We start from the raw sequence: 23,337 nt of genomic DNA, 5'->3' as shown, positions 1-23,337 counted from the left end.
ATGTAATGGGTTATATTAAAGTGAATTAATAAATACATGAGAAATCTTAATTCCTACCTGCCATACTAGTACCGTGTTTCCCCAAAATAAGACCTACCCCAAAAGAAGCCCCAGTTAAGATCGTCAGCCAGACGGACACATTTAGTACGTATGGCGATGTTCCAGAAGATGACGTGACATGACTATTTGAATAAATGTAGATTGTTACACATGAAAAAATAAGACATCCCTGAAAATACACCCTAATGCATCGTTTGGAGCAAAAATTAATATAAGACCCGGTCTTATTTTTGGGGAAACATGGTAGCAGACCTCTTTAGAATCCTCAGTATATTTTAAAGAATGTAAGGAGTCCTGAGATCAAAAAGCTAAGTCCATTGTCTTAAATGCAGGGGACTGAAATGTGCACAACGTATACGACTGTTGTATAGATACCTCATCTAACATTTTTTACTGTGTACCTGGTTATTTCTCATGTTACGGGAAAAAGCATCCTTGAGGCAGTATCCTTAAGGTGAGTTATGTGTTAACAAAAAATCAACAGCGAGGAATGTGACCATTGTCAGTGTTCTGGCTCTTCAGAGGGGAACTCTGGGAAAGGGAGAGCAGCTGTGTGATGCATTGTTCTATTCAACCAAAGCCCAAGAGCATAAAACAGTCCCATCAGACTCATCCTCTGACACATCTCTTCCCAACAGGGAGAATCTGTTCCCAAGACAAAGCTCTCTGGAAGCTAATAACTATGTTGTAGCTGGCAGTTGCTTACTGTTTTTAAAACTTGCAATATAGGACAAATCTAAATTCCCTAGGAGGTTGGAGATTGGATTTGAAATAAACTCGGCTTCCTGTTTACAATTAGTCTGTCCATTACAAAATCCTGGTTGTGTTGTTTTCAACTTTATTAGTAAGTAGTTCCTTAATTTTTGAGAAAATATTTAAAATTTCACTCCACCTCAGTGATAAAGATCTAAAATAGTGACCTTTCCCTGGATTTCAGAATAAGCTTACCCCCCCCCAGGCAGGACTGAAGAAAAGCTGAGTGATTAGGTCTCTGAGATACCAACACAAGATTGATTGACGCTGGGAACCCGGGACATTTGGTATTTGTAGCGTAGAAAATATCCTCCAGATTTTGCATGTTTTTGTAACTCTAATTCCAGGATGGAAAGACAATATTTTGGTCAGAATCAGGCTCTAAACAGTGAAGTGAATTGCTTCTATTTAGAAATTAGGTAACGTCCATGTGGGGTAAATGGATGTAAATTGCACTTTCCTACCCAATAAAAGGGTAGAAATTCTTTCCACTGCGAAAGGATAGACAGGGTGGGCATCCTTTCCCACCATGACAACCCTGCCAGCAAGGACTTTGTCTCCGGAGTACACCCACAGGTGGGGAGCCTGGTGAAGGACCGACTTCAAGGAAAAGCGCCCCCTAAAGGCAGACCAGCTCCCTGCAGCAGTGAAGGACAGTCTCACTCTTTACAGCCGATTGCGCATCCCAAAAGACACCTGGAAGTGAAGCTGATTTTATTTCCAAGTAGAAAAAGATTAACGTATCGCATTGCTTAGAGCACTGAGAAAACAGACAAGGATATACCACTGATCCTTGGTATTTATACATTATAAATCAAAAGAATATCAAGGCAAAGTGAAGATAATGTAGAAAAGGCCAATTTCTTTAAAAGGCCTTGTTCCCATTTTATAATTATTAGTCATAAGCTTTTATTTCTGTTAACAGAACATATAAGAAAATAACAGTGAGATTCAATGTCCACTTTTTTATACATTTGAGGTTAGTCTACGTTCAATATTTTCAATTACTTATAATTGAGGGAAAGTGTTATTCAGGGACTAATAAATATTTTGAAAAATAGAAACATAAACAATACTGATTAAAAAATTTACTGTTTTTCTTTGACTACAAATACCAGTCTTGTTTAGTCTTAAACTATAAAATCTATAGATATACCTGTATCTGTTTACAGATGGATGGATAACCCTACGTTTGTATCATGCTTTACAGTTTCTCAAAACATTTTCATTCATTTTATCTTCTACATACATTGTCTCCTGATTCTGGCAAGAAGAGCCCTGTGGAGCCTCCAGGGCAAACATGGCTCACATTTCACATAAGCAGGAGGGATGCTGAGAAGCTTATGTAACTTGCTCAAGCACTTAACTAAGATTTGGTGACTTTCATTTCAGTGATTTTTTTGCATTGTATCATGTTGCTTGACGATATTACGTTGCTAGTTGAAATATCACTGTCCACCTTAATTTATAGGGTTCTCCTGATGAGGCTGCTTGAACTGATTCCTCCTTCAGCTGACCAGTCCAAGGGGCAGGCATTTGCTCTCATTTCACACGATGTGATTACTTCTGTCCTAAGTGAACAACCTGCTATCCAGGTATGGAAAACATGATTAGAAAACACTTAGCCATTTTATTACTGCAACACAGAGCCACCTTTCACACCTCTCCAAGGAAAAAGGAACTTCAAAAAAGGCCCAAACAAAAAAATCCTAATAATGCATGTTTTCAAGTCAAAACTGGATACTTTCTGTGTCTTCATTGTGAAGACTGTTGCCTGGGCTCTTTCTACCTAAATACTTGTCAGACCAGAACTAAGGATCTCATTTGAGCCTTGAGGAAGCAAAGAGGACAAGACTCCAAAGCTCAACTTTCTGGACAGTGTGGATGATTCAATGATTTCTTTTCTGCTGCTGAGTCAGTTGGCCAGGAGACCTGGATGTGATAGGGCTTCAGTTCCTCAGGAGGGATAAAATCTGGGGCGTCACTCATGAGGTCGTGCCCCCGGAAGGATTTCGGGAAGGCTATGACATCTCTGATGCTTGGTGCTCCAGTGACGAGGCATATCAGTCTGTCTAACCCTGTGAGTAAGAGACCAAGTTAACAAATGAGCATGTAATCTAAGGCTGGGAGTGACTTAGTTTTTCTATAACGTTATCGGGAACTTTTAAATAAGAATCTTGAACAAGTTGCGGGCAAGCATAATCCCCTGCCTTTTCAGTGAACTTTTGTTTTGAGAGGTTCTTTTTTTTTTTTTTTAATCTAATTAAAGTTTATTGAGGGTGACAATTGTTAGTAAAGTTACATAGATTTCAGGTGTACAATTCTTTATTACATCATCTATAAATCCCATTGTGTGTTCACCACCTAGAGTCAGTTCTCCTTCCATCACCATATATTTGATCCCCTTTACCCTCATCTACCACCCCGAGAGGTTCTTTTCTATCTCGTTTTAGAAAAATGCTCAGGACTGATACTGACGTGCTACTGGGATTAACAGTGACAGCAGTTACTGCGTCCTTCGAAGGGCTTACTAAAGGTTGAACAAAATGAGGTGCTGTCCTAATAATTCTCCCCAAGAACACAGGAGTTCTCTGTTGTCGAGGGCCCATAATCTCGGTGAGCTTCCTAGAATTCCTCACATTCTTCCTGCTCGATAAAACAAGCAGGGTGAGGACTGCGGCCATCAGATGGGCCCTGGCAGGTTCCTGTGTTCACAAGCGGAACCTGAGGAGGCAGCAGTGCTTTCCAGACTCGCCAATGTGTCAGCCCCTGGGATTTGAGCAATATTGATTTAAGACTGTGCAGTTTCATTCTATTAAAAAAACCTTTCAAATGCAAATTATCAGTTAAGTTTTTATAACTGGTAAAATGTTTTAAAAATATATCAGTGAAATGAAAACACAAACTTAAGTTCTTGTAGAACCCTTGGGTCGTCCCCTACCGTCTTTATTTCTCCATCCATTCCCAACAGCTAAGAGCCCACAGTTGAGACCTAATGCTATGGAATGAAATATAACTTATAAAAGGACAGGTTGTTTACCTAAGGCAATTCCTCCATGAGGGGGCGCCCCGTAATCTAAAGCCTGGAGCAGGTGGGAGAGCAATTTCACATCTTCCTGAAATTAAAAAAATAATTCAATTTAAATACACATTGAGGGTCTGCTAAGTGCCGCATGGTATGCTTAGGCACTAAAGGGAAAACAGTCTAAAAACGACCGTAAGAGGTTTACAGTTTAGTAAGAGAATATGACAGTTCACCGATACTAAAACGTAGAGAAATGCCGGGTGCTCAGTAATGCAGCTGTTATTATACTGATAAGGCAAACAGAGTAAGACCGAGCAAAGATGTGGAGGTGTGGGCTCTGAAAGGTAGGGAGAAAGCAGGAAACCATCCTGTCACAGGGACCAAGGGAAGAGAACATTAGGAAGCAAGTGTCAGATGCTGCTGGGAGAGGTTGGACAGCTTGAGGGTCATCAGGCCACTGGATTTGATGACTGCAAGTAACTTATGGGGCGATGCATGTAGAAACGTTGACGTGTGTCTGAAAATGGTTCTCTAACCAACCAGGCTGCAGATCAGCATCAAATAGGGAGCTTTTAAGGGACAAATGCCAAAGCTTTTTCTTCTATTGGGCTGGGGTGCAGCTGTCTGTGTGTTTTGTGTTCAGCGCCTTCCAAGTGATCCTGTTCTAATGTGCTGCAGGGCTGGGAACCACTGGCATGTAGGGAAGCAGCAGAAGCGATGTATTCTCACTCTTTTGAGAAGGTTGACAGTGAAAGGAATGAAAACATAGGCTGGAGAACTGCTGACTGGAGGCTTAGACTTGGGGGGAGAAAAGTTTGGGGAGTTCACAACGTCCTTAATGCTAAAGGGGCATCTGGCATTTGGAGTTCTGCAATGATGCTCTCAAAGTTCTATCCCAGCTCACGCCTGGGAGTCAGTCCCACAAAACGATCTTTCAGGGTCTGACTTTCTTTATCTTTTCTTTCCGGAAGCCTAGCCTAGCCTTCTACAGAATCATCAAACTAGATTCTTAGCCCTGCTTCTGTACAGACTTTCTTTTCAAACTCCTGATGAACCCACTCTCTCACTAAAATCTACCTGCTACCCCAAATACAACTAAAGTAGTACCTGGTAGTGATAAATGTTGTTTCAACCCCCCTCTCTTTCTTTAGCATTGCCAGCATTTTCAGTCATTTCATCAGTTTTTGAGCAGTGTAGTGGTTAGGAGGTTGGGACCTTGGGATCAAGGGCAACCTGTCTGGACTCGAATCCTGGCTCTGCTTACTTCTGTGCTGTGACTTTAGGCAAATGCATTAATCTGCCTCAGTTTCTTACCTGTAAAATGGGCAGAATAAGGGTATTTACCTCAAAAAGGGAGAATTAATGTGTCAAGGCTTATACAGAACTTCACCAGTGCCTGGCATTAGTGCTTTCTAGAACTAATGAACAGCTATTACCATTTACTTTTCAAAGGCTTACACTGAAGTTAGAGAGAGAAGCTGGTACTATTCTCTGTCTAGTGAGTCCTCCACTCATGACAAGTTTTAACAATCAGACAGAACAGGCCCAGTCAGAAGACGATGTTACCTTCAGGACTGCTTCTAGGACGTGGTGCTGCAGCCGTGCCTCGTGAATCCGGATGGAACCACCTCCTACCTCACTGCCGTTTAAAACCAAGTCGTAGTGTTGGCTACGAGCCTAGGAGATTCACAAACCATTACGTTAGAGAAAATTCCTGGCTCTCTCTTCTGTAAATGGAAGACGGAGCTACTTAGAGAAGGTTAACTACTGACTCCAACCCGACCATTTCTCCTGGGGCTTCCAGAAGTGGGTCAGACTGTGAAATCTGAAGTTCTCTGCCTTTGTTTCCACATTTTATTTGGAAGTACAGATAAGGTACCTTTTCGGGCTCAGTGTACAGGAGGTGGACGTCACTGGGGTGGGGAGCAGTAAATGGGTGATGGGCTGACTCTAGCTCTCCGGGATTTTCCTCCTTGGGAAGGAAGAGCGGGAAATCCACCACCCAAAGGAAGGAGAACACAGCTGGGTCTCGGAGCACCACTCCTCTTGCTTCTAGAAGGTCAGCACATTCTAGTCGTAATTTTCCCAACAAGGAGCACTGCAAAAAGAAGATGTGAACATTGAGTTAACCGCTGTGACCGAGCAGGCAGCAAATGACACAATCTGGAATCTAAAGCCAGGACATTCTTGGAGAAAGGAGTAGCCAGTTAACAGAAGTGACACTCAAAGCTTCTCGGGAGATAAAGGTCTGAAATGATCTGACTGCAACATGATTGAGAACAATTGTCAGACTCAGCAACTGGGTGAGTATCTCCTAACAGACTGAGAACACAGGCTCTCAGAGCTTGACTGACCTAGGTCTGTATCCCTAACTTCTCTGCACCCTTTTCCTAGTAAAATGGAGAGAAAAGTATCTACTCCAAAAGACGTGTGATGGTTCAGTGAGATAAATGTTAAGGTGCAATATGCACGGCAGGCATGACAGTTACTGTTTCCTCCCTGCTCCCGAAGGGTTGTGCAGAGGACCCGATGAGAGCCTGGCACAGTTCATGTTCCGTAGATGTTGGCTGATATTAGAAAGGCAATAGGGATTAGAGGGTAACTTAGGAGTGTGACTTCTGGAACCAGACTTTGAGAGTCAGAAAAAAAATTTTGGCTCCTCCACTTCCCAGCTGTATGTGTGAGCAAAATTTTAACCTTTGTGCCTCAGTGTTCTTATCTTTATTTACAATGGCAACAGTATCAGTACTCTCAAGAGGATTGGCATGAGGATTTAATGAATTAATATATGTACACAAAGTACAACAGTGCTGGGCAAACAGGAAGTGCTTAATAAGTGCTAACGATGATGCACAGGGTTTCCCTGGAAAAGGGCACCTAGGAGAGAAACATGCCTGGAGACGTGTACAGGGTGTCACTTTGTGGCCTATTCTATCTCACATTTAAATATCCACAAGGCACTATCACTGTTACTATAGAGAAACCATGCTGTAGTGCAAGAATGAATTTATGCCATGCTTAAAGTGTATTTTCAGGGTTCATGTTTGACTTTTATACCACGCTTTTGTCTATTTTCAATGATCTCTAAAGCTAGATGCAGTCTTCCAGCTGTCTCCTGAAGGATGGTGACTCAGCCAGTGCATGGTAGCTCTCAGCACCTGCCAGCTGCTGGGAGAAGGACCCTGCCAGTAGCAAGTCAGGGCCAGGGCTGTTGGCCAGCCCAGCAGCCCTCCAGCGGTCTGGTTTGTCTGTCCGCCACATTTTCAGGAGTGCATTATGTACAGAAGTTAGCGGTTATCAGATTTTCTTAATGTGCAAAACCTCGAAAATGAAACTAATTTTTCATCGCTGCACCTGAGTGCCTTTCTTAATCAGAGCCAAATCGGATCTGTGTGAGCAGTGCTCACGAAGGCTGGTAGCTGGTGCCAAAAACTCTAGTTTTCAGACAGTGCATTATAAAGCGCTGGAAGATACTTATTCATATAAATATTCATATTCATAAAAATTCACACAGAGCAGCTCCATTTAAAAAAAATGAACAGCCCATTGCAAATACGTGCTCTATACATAGGAAAAGAGAGCTTCATTCAGCCTGAACAGCCCAGCTGCTTGGAGGGAGTTTTTCTTACTGCTCTCCTGTGCTCTCCAGCGGTTAGCAGGACCACATCCTCCTCTTGGATCTCCATCAGTCTGGTTAGGCCCAACCCTTGCTCCTCCATTATGAAGTTAGCAACTGGAGAATTCCAGTGCCTATTGGCTTTCAGGAATACAGGTAAGACTTCCTGTAATAAAGAAAAAGACTTATTCACATTTTTTAAAAATTGGGGTTGATTTATTTTTTGCGTCCTACAAAGGTTTATTGTTCCCAATGGAAGAGAACCTATATGAGATTATCTCTATTCCTTCCCTGAACCCCTTCAAAATGATACTAAAGGAATTAAAAAAGTAATTTCATCATAATGGGGGGAAAAAAAGAATGAAGGGTGAGGAGGAATAATCAGGTAAGAGATTTCTGCAGATTTTTGGCAGGTTGCAAGTGAATGGAATAGGAATGAGTGAAGAAGCAAGATGAAGGAAGGTCTGGCCCAGAGAACAATGGAGCAGCCTCAGCACAAGAAGGAACTGATTTTACCCGGCAGAATCCTAGAGATTCTGGACTCTTTCAAAGCTTTGGGTCCCCAGGTTAATGACAAACAGCCCTACTGCTCACCCTAATCTGAACCTAACCGTTTACAAGCTCCTCCAGGAACCCTGTCCTCACGACCAGCTTTTCAAACACCTCATTCTTAAATGTGTATAATCAACAATCGTTATACATTGAAGAAACTCTGCAATATTAGAAAACACACAGGGGTGACCGGTTAGCTCGGTTGGTTACAGCATGGTGCTAATAACACCAAGGTTGCCGGTTCGATCCCCACATGGGCCACTGTGAGCTGCATCCTCCTTAAACAAACAAACAAATAAACAAACAAACAGCCACAGACACACAACCAAGATAAACAGAAGAAGGAACTGAAGTGGAAAGAGAGAAATTAGGGACCAAAAGAGGGCTTGAACCTCAAAGGCACTCAAAAATATATTTTTATCAATCAAACCAGAATAAAATGCAGTGAAAAGAAGCAAGAAAGAGCTACTGGAAATAAAGATGTGTTGCTAAGAAACCAAAAAACAAACAGAAAAAACTCAGAAGAGTTGAAGAAATGTCGTAGAAAGAATCAAAAAGACAAAATATGGGAAAAGACCTAGGAACAAAAGAGACATGCAAGCTACAAAAAGGTCCAACATACAGCTAAGAGAAATCCCAAAAAGAGAGACTAGAGAAAATGATGAAGTCAGATTGACAAAAGAATTTTGCACACGTGAAAGACATGAGCATCAATGTGCTGGAAGGGCACTTCAAGTGTGCAACACACTCAATGAAAGAGGACCCAAAGCTACACACACTGTAAATTCATACCAGCATCAGACTTCAGTAATAGCAGATATAAGAATAAAGCAGTGCCTTCAACGAGTTAAGGCTGTACTGCTAATACAGTGGCCAGTCACATGCAGCTATTTAAATTTAAGTTAAAATGAAATGAAATTAAAAATTCTATCCTTCAGGGATTCTAGCCACATTTCAAGCATTCAATAGCTACACTGACCACTGGCTACCACATTGGACGATGCAGCGATGAAACATGTTTATATTACAGAAACTTCTATTGGACAGTACTGTTCTAAAGGGGTGTTACTGCCCATGCGGAATTTTGTTTGTTTGTTTTTTGTTTTTTTGTTTTTATTTTTTATTTTTATTGTTTTAATTTTTATTAAATTTATTGGCCATGTGGAATTTTATACTAAGAAAAATTACTCATCAAATGTGAGGATTTGAACATAAAGACATATTTAGACATGTAAGGATTCAGAAAGTTTCTCTCTCACATTCATCCCTTAGGAAGTTACTGAGGGTATATTCCAGCACAACCAAGAAAGAGGAAGAGATGGGATCCAGGAAAAGAGTGGCTTCAATTCAGAAGAGGAATAAGAAAAGGTCCAGGAAGAGTAACTATGTAAGGCCTATGTGTGCGCCTCATCTCTCATTGCAAGAAGGTAACAGATAGTTTAAAATGGATAACTTTTTTTAAAAAGGCTGTATGTAGACATATTTCTGACAACAGATACTCTGGTATGGGACTGGTAAGCAAACACTGCGTTTCATTATTAACCTTTCTTGACTATTGGTTTATTTTACTGTGTGCGTGCACATATTGCTGAACATTAATAAACACAATTTAAGCCAAATCAAGTTAAAGCATGATTTTAAAAAATAAGTAGTACCCGTTTCTTATATAAAAATTCAGAAAATTAGGAAAGTAAAAGACAGGAGAAAAAAGAGTAGAAGAAGAAGAAAATGTAATAATAGTCCCACCAACTAAAGGCTGCCAATTTAACCTTAAAGCTTATTTCCTGGTCCTGTGGTTCTTAGGTACAGATTTCAAATACTAGTAAAATAAAAATAAACAAAATTGGGAGATAGAGGGTTGACAGTTTTGAATTTTATCAAGAGTATAAAACAAACCCCAAATAATATCTATTACTATCATTATATAAAAGAAAGAACATTTCTACAGAAAAAAAGCAAGAAGTAAAGGATACTCCTTTAATTCCATGAAAAACATTGTTTCCCTGACTTCTCCATTTTGCGTTGACCCACTTTGGAAACCACTATCCTCATTTTTCTTTCTTATTGAAAAGTCCCGTTGAGCTTGAGGTAAAAGGTTTGGGATATGACGTTGGTAGAGGTGGGTAGTCCATTTTCAATACACAAATAGTGTGCCTACATGGTTATGGCCACTGCATATGTAATTCTGTATTCTTTTATTATGAACACTTGCCCCATATTACAAGCTTGTAGGAGACAAAGTTTTAAAAAGAAACATTAGTATCAATTCCCTTAATTCCTTAATTTATTTCATCATTTCCATATGGTTTCATTTTATTCCTATAACGAATGAAACTGTGATGAATGATATTGTGATAAGCACAAAGTCTCCTCATATTTTGGATGCTTTCTTTAAAGTGTATTACAGAAAGTTACTGACTCAAAAAAGCATGGCTGTTTTTAAAGTTATTGATTCCAAAGTGGCCAAAGCAATTTACACTTCCAGTGACAATGTAAGACACCCATTTGCCATTCCTGCTGCTCCCGATTTTAACCACACCAAGAACACAGAATGTGTGTATCAGAGGTGTATTCAGAATGTTTAAAAATGGTATGGTAAGAACAGTGAATACAGGGCCCTGCCATGCTTTTATCCCAACCTTGGGCACATGGGGCTCCAGCAATTTTCCTAATTGGATTAAAAGTACCACTGTTCAAGAGGCTGTGTTGAACTTTCACATTCGGATTAATGGTGAATTCGAGTAAGTTGAAGTCTTAGAATTATACCCAGGGGTAAGATTAAGTTTAAAAACAAATAGAGGAAAAGTAGAAAAATGATCTGAAACATCAAGAGCCTCAACACTAATGATGGCGTAAGAGCCCAAGCAATTATTAGTTAGTTAAAAATACTGAATCCCTAAAAGACAGGAAAAAAGCCTGCCCTAATTAACTCCTTACCTGATTAAAATGATCAGCTGCAAATTTCCTAATGGGCTCAATGTCTTTCCTTTTTAAGTATTTCTGGTGAAAAAAAAAATCAAAGTAAACTCATCAGTATGACACTTAGCTTCATAAACATGTTTATGATATCAAATGGGATACAAATATAGTTGGTGTCTTTCCATCACAATAGTGGGATTCAGTAAAAGTTTAATTCCTGCTGCCGATTGACAGCATTTTTTTTTTGGACAGCATTTTTAAACTTGTTATAGGGCTTATTTTTTTTCAATTATGCAGGTCTCATTAGTAAACGCGGTGAACGTATTCCGTGTAATATGCACAATAAAGGTTCAAAATGAATCTTTACAGCTGGATTGTGAAAGAAAAAATAACTTTCAGTTCAGTAAGATGATTCAGAACTTGCTTATTTCAAGACTCCTTAAAATTCTTTAACTTTTTAAAAATTATCTCAGTGTCTTTCTAAGTGAGACACTATCATCATAACTAATATTCATGGGCACTCAACTAGCGATGGAAGATACAAAAGGGTGGGAACAGGGTTCCCAACCCAACAGTTCTTATAATCTACACGAGGAAGGATGGACGTCCTCTGATTGGAGTAAACAATACAAGCAGCATATGTTATGCTGAGCTTACCTGAGTACGTTCATTATGTTTGGACTGGAGTATGGACTCCAAATTACTTTCCACTGAACATATGAAGTGAATAAAAAGTAATGAGACTGAATTCTTACCCCATGTTGAATATACTTAATATGCTTATATATCCGAATGAGCAGTCTTCCAAAATAGTAATCTTTTTCAAAAACCAACCTACAAGGGTTAGGCTGGGGTAAGCTAAGCCTTTGGACAAACTGAGGCTGGAGACAGAATGTGAATACTATTTTATGCTCATCACTGGTGGAAATGATCCCAAATGAAGCACAGGAGTACTCTGTAGCATTGCGTAGAGGGGAAAAAAGCTCTATCTAGATCTTGAGTATAAACTCATATCCATAAGGTTTGATTGCTTTCTACTTATAGTTTTAGGGACACTGTTAGAGTTAAAATACATATTCTCATTTAAAAAGAATTGTTCTTTCTGAAGTTTAAATGTGCCCATGCTGAACATACTTACTTCCCAAATATACATTCTAGAGACAGCCCAGAACTATGCTTCACTTACCGCTCCACCAGGGACACGTATGGCTTTGACGGCCCCCTGGGGTTTACTCAGTGCATCCCGAAGAAATCCAACCTCGGTGTTTCTGAACACATCACTGATATCTACAATCTGGAAAATGGGTCAAAAGCAAGGTAACTAAACGTGAAGTCATTTTTATCTCAAAACATTGTACAAATAAGATTTTAGAGAAGAGAGCAGACCTTGTTAACATTTAGAGTGCAGTTAACCATGGGTTGGACACCATGGCAGGTGTTACTGTACTAATGTATTACTCATTAGTATTTGTTTTTTTTGTTTGTTTGTTTTTTTAAAAGATGCTTATTGGGGAAGGGGAACAGGACTTTATTGGGAAACAGTGTGTACTTCCAGAATATTTTCCAAGTCAGGTTGTTGTCCTTTCAGTCTTAGTTGTGGAGGGCTAAGCTCAACTCCAGGTCCAGTTGCCACTAGTCCATATGACAAAAGAACCAAGGAGCTGGCAGCTGTAAGTAGGCAGTGACAACTTTTTGTGTATTCCATTTTTTCATTCTAAGAACTGAGCACTGTCTATTCACAGGTCAGGAGGAACTCAGTTTCTATGGAAATTGCAGTGAGAACAGATACAGAACTGTCACCATGGTCACAGACAAAGGGGCGTTGCTTTCTACAGCAGATGATGAGCAGCTCGCTAATGGGAACTGCTCCGTGTACACTCCACCCTTTCCCTTAGTTAAACATGCATGGATCTTAATAATTTGAATAAACATTTCCATATGGTTGAGCTCTTTGAAGACCAGGGGAAAAAGAATAACTCTTAATCATTTGCTTTCCAAGTGCCATTTTAGTTTAAGAAAAATTGAAGAGGAAAGAATAGGGTTTTTTCCTTTTAAGTTACCATTCATGCTCTTATGATTAATACCTTGTCAGTAATAAAAAGTTTATAACAAGAACCTTGCTCTTGGAAATGGGTCTTGGAATACAGTAGTTAGAAAAGAGTATTATAATGCTAACACGGTATTACCCTCTCCTGCTACATGTAGCTTCATAACAAAAACGGTAAGCTAAAGTAACAACAAAAAAATATGATAAAACAGTGTGTGTAGGACTGCAGGACTATTTGGGGGCAGAGACCTGGAAAGGTGACAAGAAAAGTACCTTCATCCCAAAGCGAGTATCAGGCTTATCAGTTCCATAGCTGGCCAATGCCTCAGCAAAAGTCATAGAAGGAAAAGGAACCCCCAAAGGGCCTTTGTCATCGGGCCAGGAATACTGGAGCAAACCCTCAGTTAGTCTCTGGATCCCGGTCTGGTCTACAAAAGACATCTCTATGTCAATCTGAAACCAAATAACATATGGAAACTAACTTGAACAGCCACAATATTAATATGTATGTATTTATATATTTCTCTGGTTTCAAGTTACCATAGGATTCTATACGTAACGCATGGGGGGGATAAATATTATTGTAAATCTGTTTTATGTCAGGTACTGTGCTAATGCTTCAAATATATCAACTTGTTTAGTTTCCATGACTATCGCACAGCTTAGGACTCAGAGGCTAAGTAACTTGCCTCTGTATGTGTAGTTAGTAGTGAAGCGACATTTGATCCCAGGTCAGTCCACCTTTGAAGCTTATGATTTTTGTGCTTCACCACACTGATTAATATGCTATCATACAGAAATTAAATTGTAATAGTTCTGATGAGCCCACAGATTAGAGAAATAGATTAAATATCAACAATATACAGAATTGTTGGTTTTTAATGCAGACGAGATGTTTTGAGAACTTTATCACATCATGACCATTAAAACACTGTAGGAATCTCTGGCATTCCTTAGTTGATGACCATATGCTTTCTAAAAAGGACACATGAAATAGATCAAACATTAAATAATTAATGCCTCAGCTGCAGGTTAGTATCATTAAATATCTAGTGGGTAAATTGTAATGAGAAGTAAAGTATATGTAATTACTGTCCGGGCCTGGAAATACTTGGCCGTGGCGAGGCTGAATCAGTAGGAGATGAGTGAACATAACGTGGTACCTGAGTAAACTCGGGCTGTCTGTCCGGTCTTGAACCTTCATCTCGGTAACATCGGGCAACCTGAAAATACCTACAATTGAAAACTAGCATTAATTGAATCAGGATTCTAGGAAGACATACATACTTTTCCACAAAAGTTCAGGGCAATGAAGCTATGAAATAAATTAATGATACCTAAAGGACTTAAGAAATTTTAAAATCCTTCGTGATGCTCTAATCAGATACATAGCTGACCCATGAGAACTGAACTATACATTGCTTTAGCAATAGACAAGGGCACCTTTGGCTATTCACATATTAGATGGGCATGCAAGGCGGTCCATGCTTCTTTCTACACTCTTTAGCTTGGGCCAAATTGGAATACATATTATTGCTCTGTGAGTAATACACTTGAGCTTTCCTGGGCTCTACCATCCCACTCATCTTTATCTGCTGAAATGTAGCTCTGTCCCAGAAGGCTTCACTCAAAGTTTTTCATGATATTTCCCAAGACAACATAATTTCAAACCTTAATACCTACTGTGCAACTCTCAATGCACTTATTTCTGGTTTATATCACAGCTGGTTTTATTTATTATCCTATTCTGTCTTACTAGATTCATTAACTCCTTGAGAGCAAAACCTATTTTTTGTTTTGAATCCCCTGCTACATACCAGCATAGAGCTGGCCATCCAATACATCTTTACTAAATAATGACTACAAATGTTTAGGGTATTTTGCAAGTATTTTTCAAATTCTCCATTTTCTAATCTTCTTTTACGAGATCAGACAATTTTTCCTTCCCCCTCCCCTTTCCTTTTCTGACAAGTATTTGCATAACGAACGCTCACCTGTCTATACCACCAACCATCAGAAGCTGCTTAAACTGTTGAGGACTCTGAGGGAGAGAATAGAACTTCCCCGGTTCCCTGGATGGTATTACAAACTCTTTTGCACCCTTTTAATGAGAGAGAGGAAGAGCAGAGATATCATTAAAAAATGCAATCCTAAGAACTGGTGGAAGTTGATACCACCAGTATCAACTCATCAATGAAAGTAACTAACGAGCATGGTTCCCACCATGACAGATCATTTCTTGCTCATCTTTTAGTACCCCCAAAAGCTTGCACATAGTAGGCTTTAAATAATGTTTGGACATAGTAGGGATTAAATGAATGCTTGCTGAAATGAATTCCCAATTCTGTTACTAGCTAAAAGAATTTTGTGCATCAATTCCTATTCAAGTATTTCCTGACTGCTTTTCTAAATTATAGTTTTATAAGTTCATAGGTTATATAAATAGATTAAATATCAAGGTTTAGAAATGTCAGTTATTAACAATGGATTTATGTTTAAGGAACCAATTCATTATTGATTAGCATCTATAAACCTCAAGGGAAAGAAAACTCATGTAGAATAAAAGGATTCTGACTCAAAATACTGACCCATATAATTTTCTCAACTCTTAAAAAAAAAATCCCAGTTAGAGTGACCATTCTGAGGCAGTAAATAAAAGAAATACAACCAAGTGATTATAAAAGCAAAGTGGTCAGTTTCATAACAAACAGGACATTAGTAGGCTGATTTAGGGAATACACATACCCCTGGCGTCCTCTTAAACAGTGTTGGTGTTTCTACATCCACAAACCCTAAAAAGAGAAACATCTGAATTTACCAGATAGGAATTTGTCAAATAGGATGTCTGTAGTCCAGTCCAACCAATCTGAGGCTCCTCTTTAATTAGGAATCTTGACCGAAATAAGTTACCAAGCCTACAGATGCTGGTTTCCACAAACCCAAGAAGGAAGCTGAAGATTTTCCTAAAATCCTATTCTGTTCATAAAGCTGATAATTTTCTCATGAAACAATTCTAACTAGTTGATGGATTCTTGTCTACTGAACTGTTCTGGTTTTCTAAATGTTCTGCTAGTGTAGTAAAAATAACAAATATAGTAGGAAAAACCCCAGGACTGATTAAAGAGTCTAGTTCAATTCACATGACATTTCTGAGCTCACACTAAATGACATACAAATGTGATAAAAAATTAAAAATATATATACCTAACAAGCCAAAGGCAGTCCTACCTTCAGTGGTGATGGGAAATACTTAGTGTAACAGGCACTATCACCTTTAAAAGGCTGTATTTGTGACCCAGTTAGGAACTAAATTATGCACCAGGACAAAACACCTAGATGTCAACCTTCAAAAACTGCTTTACACATTCAGTGAATTCCAGACCTCTGGCAACATCTGACCTAGTGATGCTAAAGAGGGGATACAGTAGAACTGCTGAATAAAACCGAGGAGGTGCCAACAAGCTCCAAAGAGCACGCAGGCATTCCCCTTACCGTGTAGATTACAGAGATATTCCCGCATTTTCATGACCATCTGGGACCTCAGCCGCAGGTTATGCTGCATTTGGAAACTACGCAAGTCTAAGTAACGATACTGCAAACGAAGAGCCTCTGTTTTCTAAACAAATGTAAACATTTTTATGTTTAAATATTTTTCAAATATTAAAAAGATATTAACTTTAGATACAGAGTTGAATTTCCAAAAACTTCAGCTCTAGAGCTTCCAGCGTTTGCGTATACACTGCCATCCTTAATTCCTACAATGCCTAAGTTTGTTACTAGTACAGATTTTACATTTATTACTACCCATCATTATTAGCATCACCCTTCACCCTATTGAAGTTTGCCTCACTACATACGTATCCATTCATGTAGGCCTGTCGTTGAGTCTTGATCTCAAAGATCTTTGAAAAATAAACACTGGAGTCAAAAACAGCTATGACTTTATCACCTGAATGGGACTACAAGTGTAAGAAATGCAAGGGAACAGCAGAGGACTCTCCATGTCTGTGCTTATAGGAACACATTGCGGTTTGCTTATTCTTGAGGCTGTAAACCTCTGCATCCCTCTTTATGCTGACTTTTAAAAAAAGTAATTCCTAACTGCTTTTCTAAGTCAAACTGTAGTTTTGTAAGTCTGCAGATTGTATAAGTAATTAAGTATCAAGGTTTAATTGAACTAAACTCCACACCTTTCCCTGGAATAGCTTGTTTCTTTGATACTCAAAATAGAAGAACTATCTGTCACTTCTCTTTCTGAAATCTTAACTGTGTATTTCCTTTTTTTTAATCTCATAACGGGGTCAACTCTAATTATATTGTTTTTTCCAATGAAAAGATTAGTATTGGGAACTTAAGTATTGGGATCTTAAATGTAAGACAAAGTGGCTTTTGCAATTAATTAAAAAATCCCTTTATAGATCAGTTTACAAATTAGGACTATGCAGGTTACAACTGTTAAATAATTGTGACAAAGCTAAAAATCATCTGGGTGTACTTATCCAGTGCTATCTAGCTTCTTCAACCCCTCAATCTTTGGTAAAGAGCATTCTAAATTACAGTAATCATATTTACATGCCTGGGAAGTCACGCCAACCTCTTATCACTGTTAGAGGCTTAAACTTAGTAGATGCAGGGTCTCCTGTGTCATTTGTCCATTTCCAAGCTAGACATAAATTATTTTTCAAAATGTAAAACAATAACAGCAAAAAAAGTAAATAACCTAACACCCTGAGTCTTAAAGACAGAACCACGTTTCATTCAAGCGGTCTGAAAAACAGTCTGGGTGTTTAGGAACTGGAAGCTTAATGAATCGTCACCATTTAGGAACAGTTCACCAAGACATTTTAGATCCAACAGAACAAGTCATGAAACATCTGTAACAAAACGCTTCATGCTCTAGAAGTTAACGTTTTTCTTTAAAAAACTCTGAAAACACTTCATTGTTCATCAACATTTTCTGGATTGCTCTGTTAGTAAAGAAGAATGGCACCTTCACAAAGTCCTTAATTTCAAAGGGCAGCTTCTTGCAGGAATTCAGAAGTTCAGCTGTCTTAACCTTGATTTCAATCTCACCTGTTGGCATTTTCTTAAAGAGAAAAAGAAAAAAGACCAATTTTCAAAATCACTCATCAGGACGTACACGGTCAACATTTGTAAAACACGTGACTTATTTACATATGTAAAGTGTTCAGTGCTTACAGCATGTAGTTTAAATGTCTATGCATGACTTTGACATTCTTTTGCATATTTGGCTGGTGTGAGTCATCATTAACAAATATTTTAACATGTATATTAATATAGGCGTGTGTGTCTGTAGTGAAGATCTTGAAATCTAAGTTCATTCATAGACATCACAGAGCTTTAGTGCCTCATGGCCAGTAGGTGCTCAGCCTCTGTGGCCCAAATGTGGAGACAGTGCAAATGTTTGCAGGGAAAATTCGAAACTACTAACTGGATTCTCTTGTCCTGGAGGTCGGGAAATTACAGTCCCAGATACTTTCACCACAGATTCCACGGGGGCTTCACATAAAATCTTCTTCACAGAAGCAGCTGACTACAAAATAAAAGGGAAAAACAGTTCCATGAAACATATGAGCTTAAAGGAATCTGTAGTAACTGTGGTCTATGGTTTAGAAAAATGTTAGTACTCATCTAGCTTAACTGCCATAAATACTGGCGCTGCCATTCATGACTTTACTAAAGAATTTGGTAAGTTGCACCCCCATTTTGACTCCATTTAATACAACAAGTCAAACTCTTAGTTAAGAGTTTTAAATTTTTTTCCTTAAAGGAAAATAAGGAGAAGAACAATTAATGCAAACAAGTACCACATGCTTTAAAGCCAGCTGTTTCCAGGGTTAGTCTTAGGGGCAGTTAAATCCGGGAGCAATAATGGAGTCCAAAGAGAAAGGAGTTCTCCTGGGTCAGCTATGCTCATCTCTGGCCCCTGACCCCTGAAAGATGATTCACTGCTCTGTACTTATTTCAAACACTAAGAGCTGAGTAAATCATATTTTTCTTAGGCATAGAAGCATTTGTAAACATCACTACAGTAGAAATCAATGTTACCCAACAAGACTTTTTAAAATTTTAATGGTAATTATTTTTTGAGCTGGAAGTACCTTCAGATGGCTCAAAATTCAGAGAGTACAAATAGATACACAGTGAAAAGTCTCCCTCCTATTCTTGTCCTCCGGCTCCTTAGTTCCTCTCCCCAGAGGCACCCAGTGTTACCAGAAACTCATGTATCCTTCCAGGGCATGTCACAAGATACATACATACATGTCCCTTTTAATACAGATAAGTATCCAGTTTTTTCTGTTTAACAATATACTTGGGTTCCCCCCCTCCCACGAGCTTCCTTTATCTTATTTCTACGGCTGTAAGGATATACAATTTTTGATACCAGTCTCTTATTGGGGAACATCTAGGTTCCCAATTTTTTTCCTATTAAAAATAATCCTGCAATGAATAATCTTGTATTTATGTCACTTTGCGTCTGTGTAAATCTAGGTATAAGATAATTGGTTAGAAGGGGAAGGAATGGTTCCAAGGGCATATGCGTTTTTAATTCTGGAACTGCCAAACTGCCCTCTGCAGAGTTAGTGCCAATCTGCACCCCTCCTGGAAAGTATGGGCACTTGTGTTCCCAAGGAGTGTGCTGTCGATCCAGTGTGCCAAAAATTACAATTTGGTGTAGTTATAATTCACAGTTCTCTATCTATGAGTGGGGTTGGACATATTTTCAGATGACTATAAGCCATTTATAGCTTCTTTCCTATATTTTATGTTCATATCCTGGGTTCATATTTCTACTGGGTCACTGTTTTTTGTGGTTTTTTTTTTAAATTGATTTGTAGTAGCCTTTTAAATATTAGAGAAAATAACCCTTTGTTTTGATGTGCTCATTAACAAATATTTATATTTATATAGGTGTGTGTGTGTCTTGATATTGCTTATATTTTTTAAGTTTCCATTAACTTCTGAATTTAAAACCTCGAACATACTTAAGCTTACTCTAACCACAGCATCTAAGAGACTTTCAGTAACACTAGAAAACTTATTACCTCATCCTGGGGAATGACAACTTGAACAAGCCCGTGGAAATCTCTTAGGACCAGGAAGATGTTTTGCCTGATTAATGAAGAAAATGAACATGTTACAATAAAATCTCTGAGCCCCAAATTTAAGCAGGCAAAACACATTAAACAAGCAAAAACCCGTACAATTTCTCACATCTTTTTTATAATAATGATGTGATTTCATTAGCCATAGTCATGACATTTTCTATGGAGCTTATTAATGAAAACAAGACTTTTCATTTTCAATTTCAATTTTTAGCTATATATACAGCTTACTAATGTTATTCAGATGGCTTACTGATGAAGGGAAACATTTAAAATTTTTTAAAAATTTTATTGGCTTAAATCTTTATAAGAAAATGTTATTAGAATAAATTTGGAAACTTTCCATATTTTAAGATATTAGAAATATCTGATTGGTGATTCTTGAAATACAGCAACATAAAGTATTTTCCTAAAAAAAGTACAATCTAAAATTTTCTAGAAGTCCAACTACTAATTTAATACCTCTATAACCCTCAAAAGCTCCCCCAAATCCCAACATTTTAGCATTTAACCTACATTTCTCATACTTTCCTTAATATTAAGAAGAGGTTCAGAAAGCCTCCTGAGATTTTGGGTTGAGAAGATAAAGTCAACAAATTTATGGGTCAAATATCCATCCATTTTGGATGTGTGCTTTAGAAAGGTCACACAATCTATGTACTTTGTATCTCTTTATTGTGCATTAGTATACTATTCAGACATGTTCTGGATTACAGAGTGAATAACAAACAAATGAGCTCTTAAGGAATCTTTGTTCTCTACCTCAATTTAGTATAAAATAAGCTTTTTCATGCTCTTGAAGCTCACCAGCTGACTCATTCCCAATTACTGGTTCTAGGGACTGTTAAACAAAAAATTTAACTTCTATTGTTGAAAGTATTTTTAAAAGAAAAGGGTTTATTAGGCCATTGCTACCCAAAAAACAAAAAAACAAAAGACTGGTCTTGGAGCACGAAGTCTAAACCACCAGCAGCACAGCTAGGTAGGAAAGACAACATGTCCGTCATCCCAGAGTTTTGCAAGCGTTTTTATATATCAAGTAGGGGGAAGAAAGATGTAAGCCATTATGAAAGAATTGGCATTAGCTATAGACAAAGAGAATGGGAGAAGGTGAAGCGAGCGAGTTGTGGGATAGGCACAGAATCCGTAAAACTCATGAGTAAACAAGAAACAGAGGCTCCTGGGGTTTAACAGTCCTGGCTATTCACTCTTTTTAGATAATCTCAGACATTAACCTGGAAGTTGATTAATAATTCCAACATACACTAACGGAGTGTGAGCAGTCTTTTGTTGGTTTTGAACCACAGTGGTTAACGGATTAACCCCTTTTGGTTTCTTCCTTCCACCCTCCAGTCTGATCCAGGATGCCTCAGAATTTTTTCCTTGTCAGGACTCTTCAATCTTGGTAAGCCAAGGGACATTCCAGACCATTGGTGGATCACACTTCATTATTATTCCCTTCAACAGATGTTACTGGTACTTACTCAGTGACACTATTTGGGTCTTTCAAAACAAAACTGAAAATTCAATGAATTGTAAGACTCTTGCAGGAGTTGCAAAGTTTTTATTTTCCTGACTGGTTGAAAATTAATAAAGGTTTGGCATTGCCTTGGGAAAACAACACCAGGCTTTTTGAAACCATCTGCCTCAACTTACCTTCGGTATTGAATCCATCCACACAAGGTGACTTCTTGGCCCAAGTGAGAAGAACGCAACTCTCCACATGTGTTGGTCCGGGCAACAAAGCTACTGAATTCTTCAAAAAAGAAAAAAAGCAAGATTAAAAATATATCATTTGCAAACTGCTTACACATAAAGACTCAAATCACATCATCTTAGGTATTTCATGTCAATGGATAAAATTTGTAAAGTAAGTCAAAGTATGTCATTTGATTTAATCACTATTAAATTTACCTGCAAATGTGTCTTAATGTACATTTTTGCCTTGTTAGGAAAATCTAATTTGTTTTCATCACCCAGCGTTTGCATTGACCAAAAATTATTCTATTCTTAATAGTGCACATTTCTTTCCCAATGAAATAGGATCTTAGGAATCACGGAAGTTGGATGGTGCAGTAGCTAAGTTTCACTATGAATCTAGAGTGAAAGTCACTTATACACTGAGAAAACACCGCTCAAAAGTATTCTCAACTGTGAACGAATTCTTGAGGCTTATTAGTAGCATCAGCTGAAAGGAGAATAGCCTACCTATGTGACTACTTGTATTTTTAAACTCCAGGAAAAAAAACTACATTGCAAGAAAGGAAGAGAATGAATGATCTGCTTCTACACATAAGGCCATCCAGCTAAGACTAGGGGCAAAATGAAGTCCTCTGGTTGTCAGGACAGAGGAAGTGCTGTTCAGAGGACAAGAGCCCTTCACTGCATTCACCTGGAGTTCTCCTCTGTGAACTCAGCACCAGACTTCTGGAGAAACGACCCCAGATCAGCCGGGGGATCCTCCCGGTGGGGGTGGCTAAACCCCTGTTGAGCCGACTTAACCAACAGAACATGTTGGAGCCGCAGGATGGCGAGAGGCGCTCACGACTCCCACGCTGCCGGTGTTGGATGGCGGTCAACAGTCAGTTTTGGAAATACACAAATCCCTTAAAATGCTAGCACTTCCCCACTCTCTTCTCCAGTATTTAAGCCCTTCTCCGCTGAACATGCAAGTACACGTGTCTGACAATTGGATGGATCGGCCAGGTCTTTGGGGCCCTTGGGGAGCGGGTAGGATTGCATCAGTTTCCACTTAAATGTTAACAAACGCAGCCGGCGCCAGAAGTGCGAGAACGATTGTACAGCAGCGCAAGGCGGGACCCCGCGAGCGCGCAGACCCCGAAGGGGCCTGTCATCGGACGCACGCCCCCCTCTTTCACGCTTCCCCGGAGGTTCCCGCGGGCAGAACCGGAAAACAGAGGAACTCAGCCTCGCGTTTCAAAGCTCCGAGACGTGGCGGCCGACTTCCGATCTTCAGAAAGAAGAGGGAGGGCAAATCCAAAACGTTCTGAGGGCCCGAACCCACACGGAGATCGCCGGGTAGTGGTACCAGTGGTGGTGGTGATGGTGGGCGAGTCAAGCGCACCTCAAACCGCCGGGCGAGCGCCCAAGATACTGGTGAAGGCATTCAACCAATCAGAACGTAGGTGCCGCCGCCATGCTTAGTGCGGGCGGAAATTGGAAGGAAAGCTTCGCACCTCTAGAAAAGCTGTAGAGCAACATCCTCACGCTTAGGAAA

At 39.2% G+C, this 23,337-nt stretch overlaps 2 protein-coding genes and 1 long non-coding RNA gene across 3 annotated transcripts in view; 2 read left to right on the top strand and 1 right to left on the bottom strand.

The window, feature by feature from the left end:
- Positions 1-1,510: 1,510 nt before the first annotated feature.
- DARS2 (aspartyl-tRNA synthetase 2, mitochondrial) lies at positions 1,511-23,187 on the bottom strand. Its single transcript, XM_019724344.3, has 17 exons — positions 22,492-23,187; positions 21,756-21,855; positions 20,040-20,106; positions 18,425-18,526; positions 17,963-18,058; positions 16,465-16,588; positions 15,718-15,764; positions 14,967-15,073; positions 14,136-14,205; positions 13,246-13,425; positions 12,112-12,219; positions 10,944-11,006; positions 7,468-7,620; positions 5,718-5,936; positions 5,405-5,515; positions 3,854-3,929; positions 1,511-2,891 (listed from the first exon to the last, which is right to left on the bottom strand). Exons 1-17 carry the CDS (start codon positions 22,610-22,612, stop codon positions 2,677-2,679), a joined length of 1,959 nt encoding a protein of 652 aa, XP_019579903.2. The 5' UTR covers positions 22,613-23,187; the 3' UTR covers positions 1,511-2,676.
- Positions 2,226-23,337, top strand: part of CENPL (centromere protein L) — a 36,274-nt gene continuing 15,162 nt past the window's right edge. Inside the window, exon 1 of the mRNA XM_088801573.1 lies at positions 2,226-2,408. Within this exon, the coding sequence (XP_088657699.1) occupies positions 2,226-2,408 (183 nt within the window). The remainder of the gene's footprint in view (positions 2,409-23,337) is intronic.
- LOC148756613 (uncharacterized) lies at positions 5,928-10,884 on the top strand. Its single transcript, XR_016022711.1, has 2 exons — positions 5,928-6,141; positions 9,279-10,884. It is a non-coding gene; the product is annotated as an uncharacterized LOC148756613 (long non-coding RNA).

This window comes from Rhinolophus sinicus, chromosome 11, assembly GCF_057876585.1.
Source record: "Rhinolophus sinicus isolate RSI-liver-muscle chromosome 11, RSI-T2T, whole genome shotgun sequence".
Classification (NCBI taxonomy): Eukaryota; Metazoa; Chordata; class Mammalia; order Chiroptera; family Rhinolophidae; genus Rhinolophus; species Rhinolophus sinicus.
Note: the sequence above shows the minus strand (reverse complement) of the source record. Positions and strands in the feature narration are given on the sequence as shown.

What these genes read in the sequence shown, in the direction of transcription:
- DARS2 (XM_019724344.3), bottom strand. Translation starts at nt 22,612, where the DNA reads ATGTTCTGTTGGTTAAGTCGGCTCAACAGGGGTTTAGCCACCCCCACC. An exon ending in TACGTGTCCCTGGTGGAGCG is followed by an intron (nt 11,007 to 12,111) that starts GTAAGTGAAGCA and finishes TTTTTTCACCAG; the next exon opens with AAATACTTAAAAAGGAAAGA. An exon ending in CTGGAGAGCACAGGAGAGCA is followed by an intron (nt 5,937 to 7,467) that starts GTAAGAAAAACT and finishes TTCTTTTTGCAG; the next exon opens with TGCTCCTTGTTGGGAAAATT.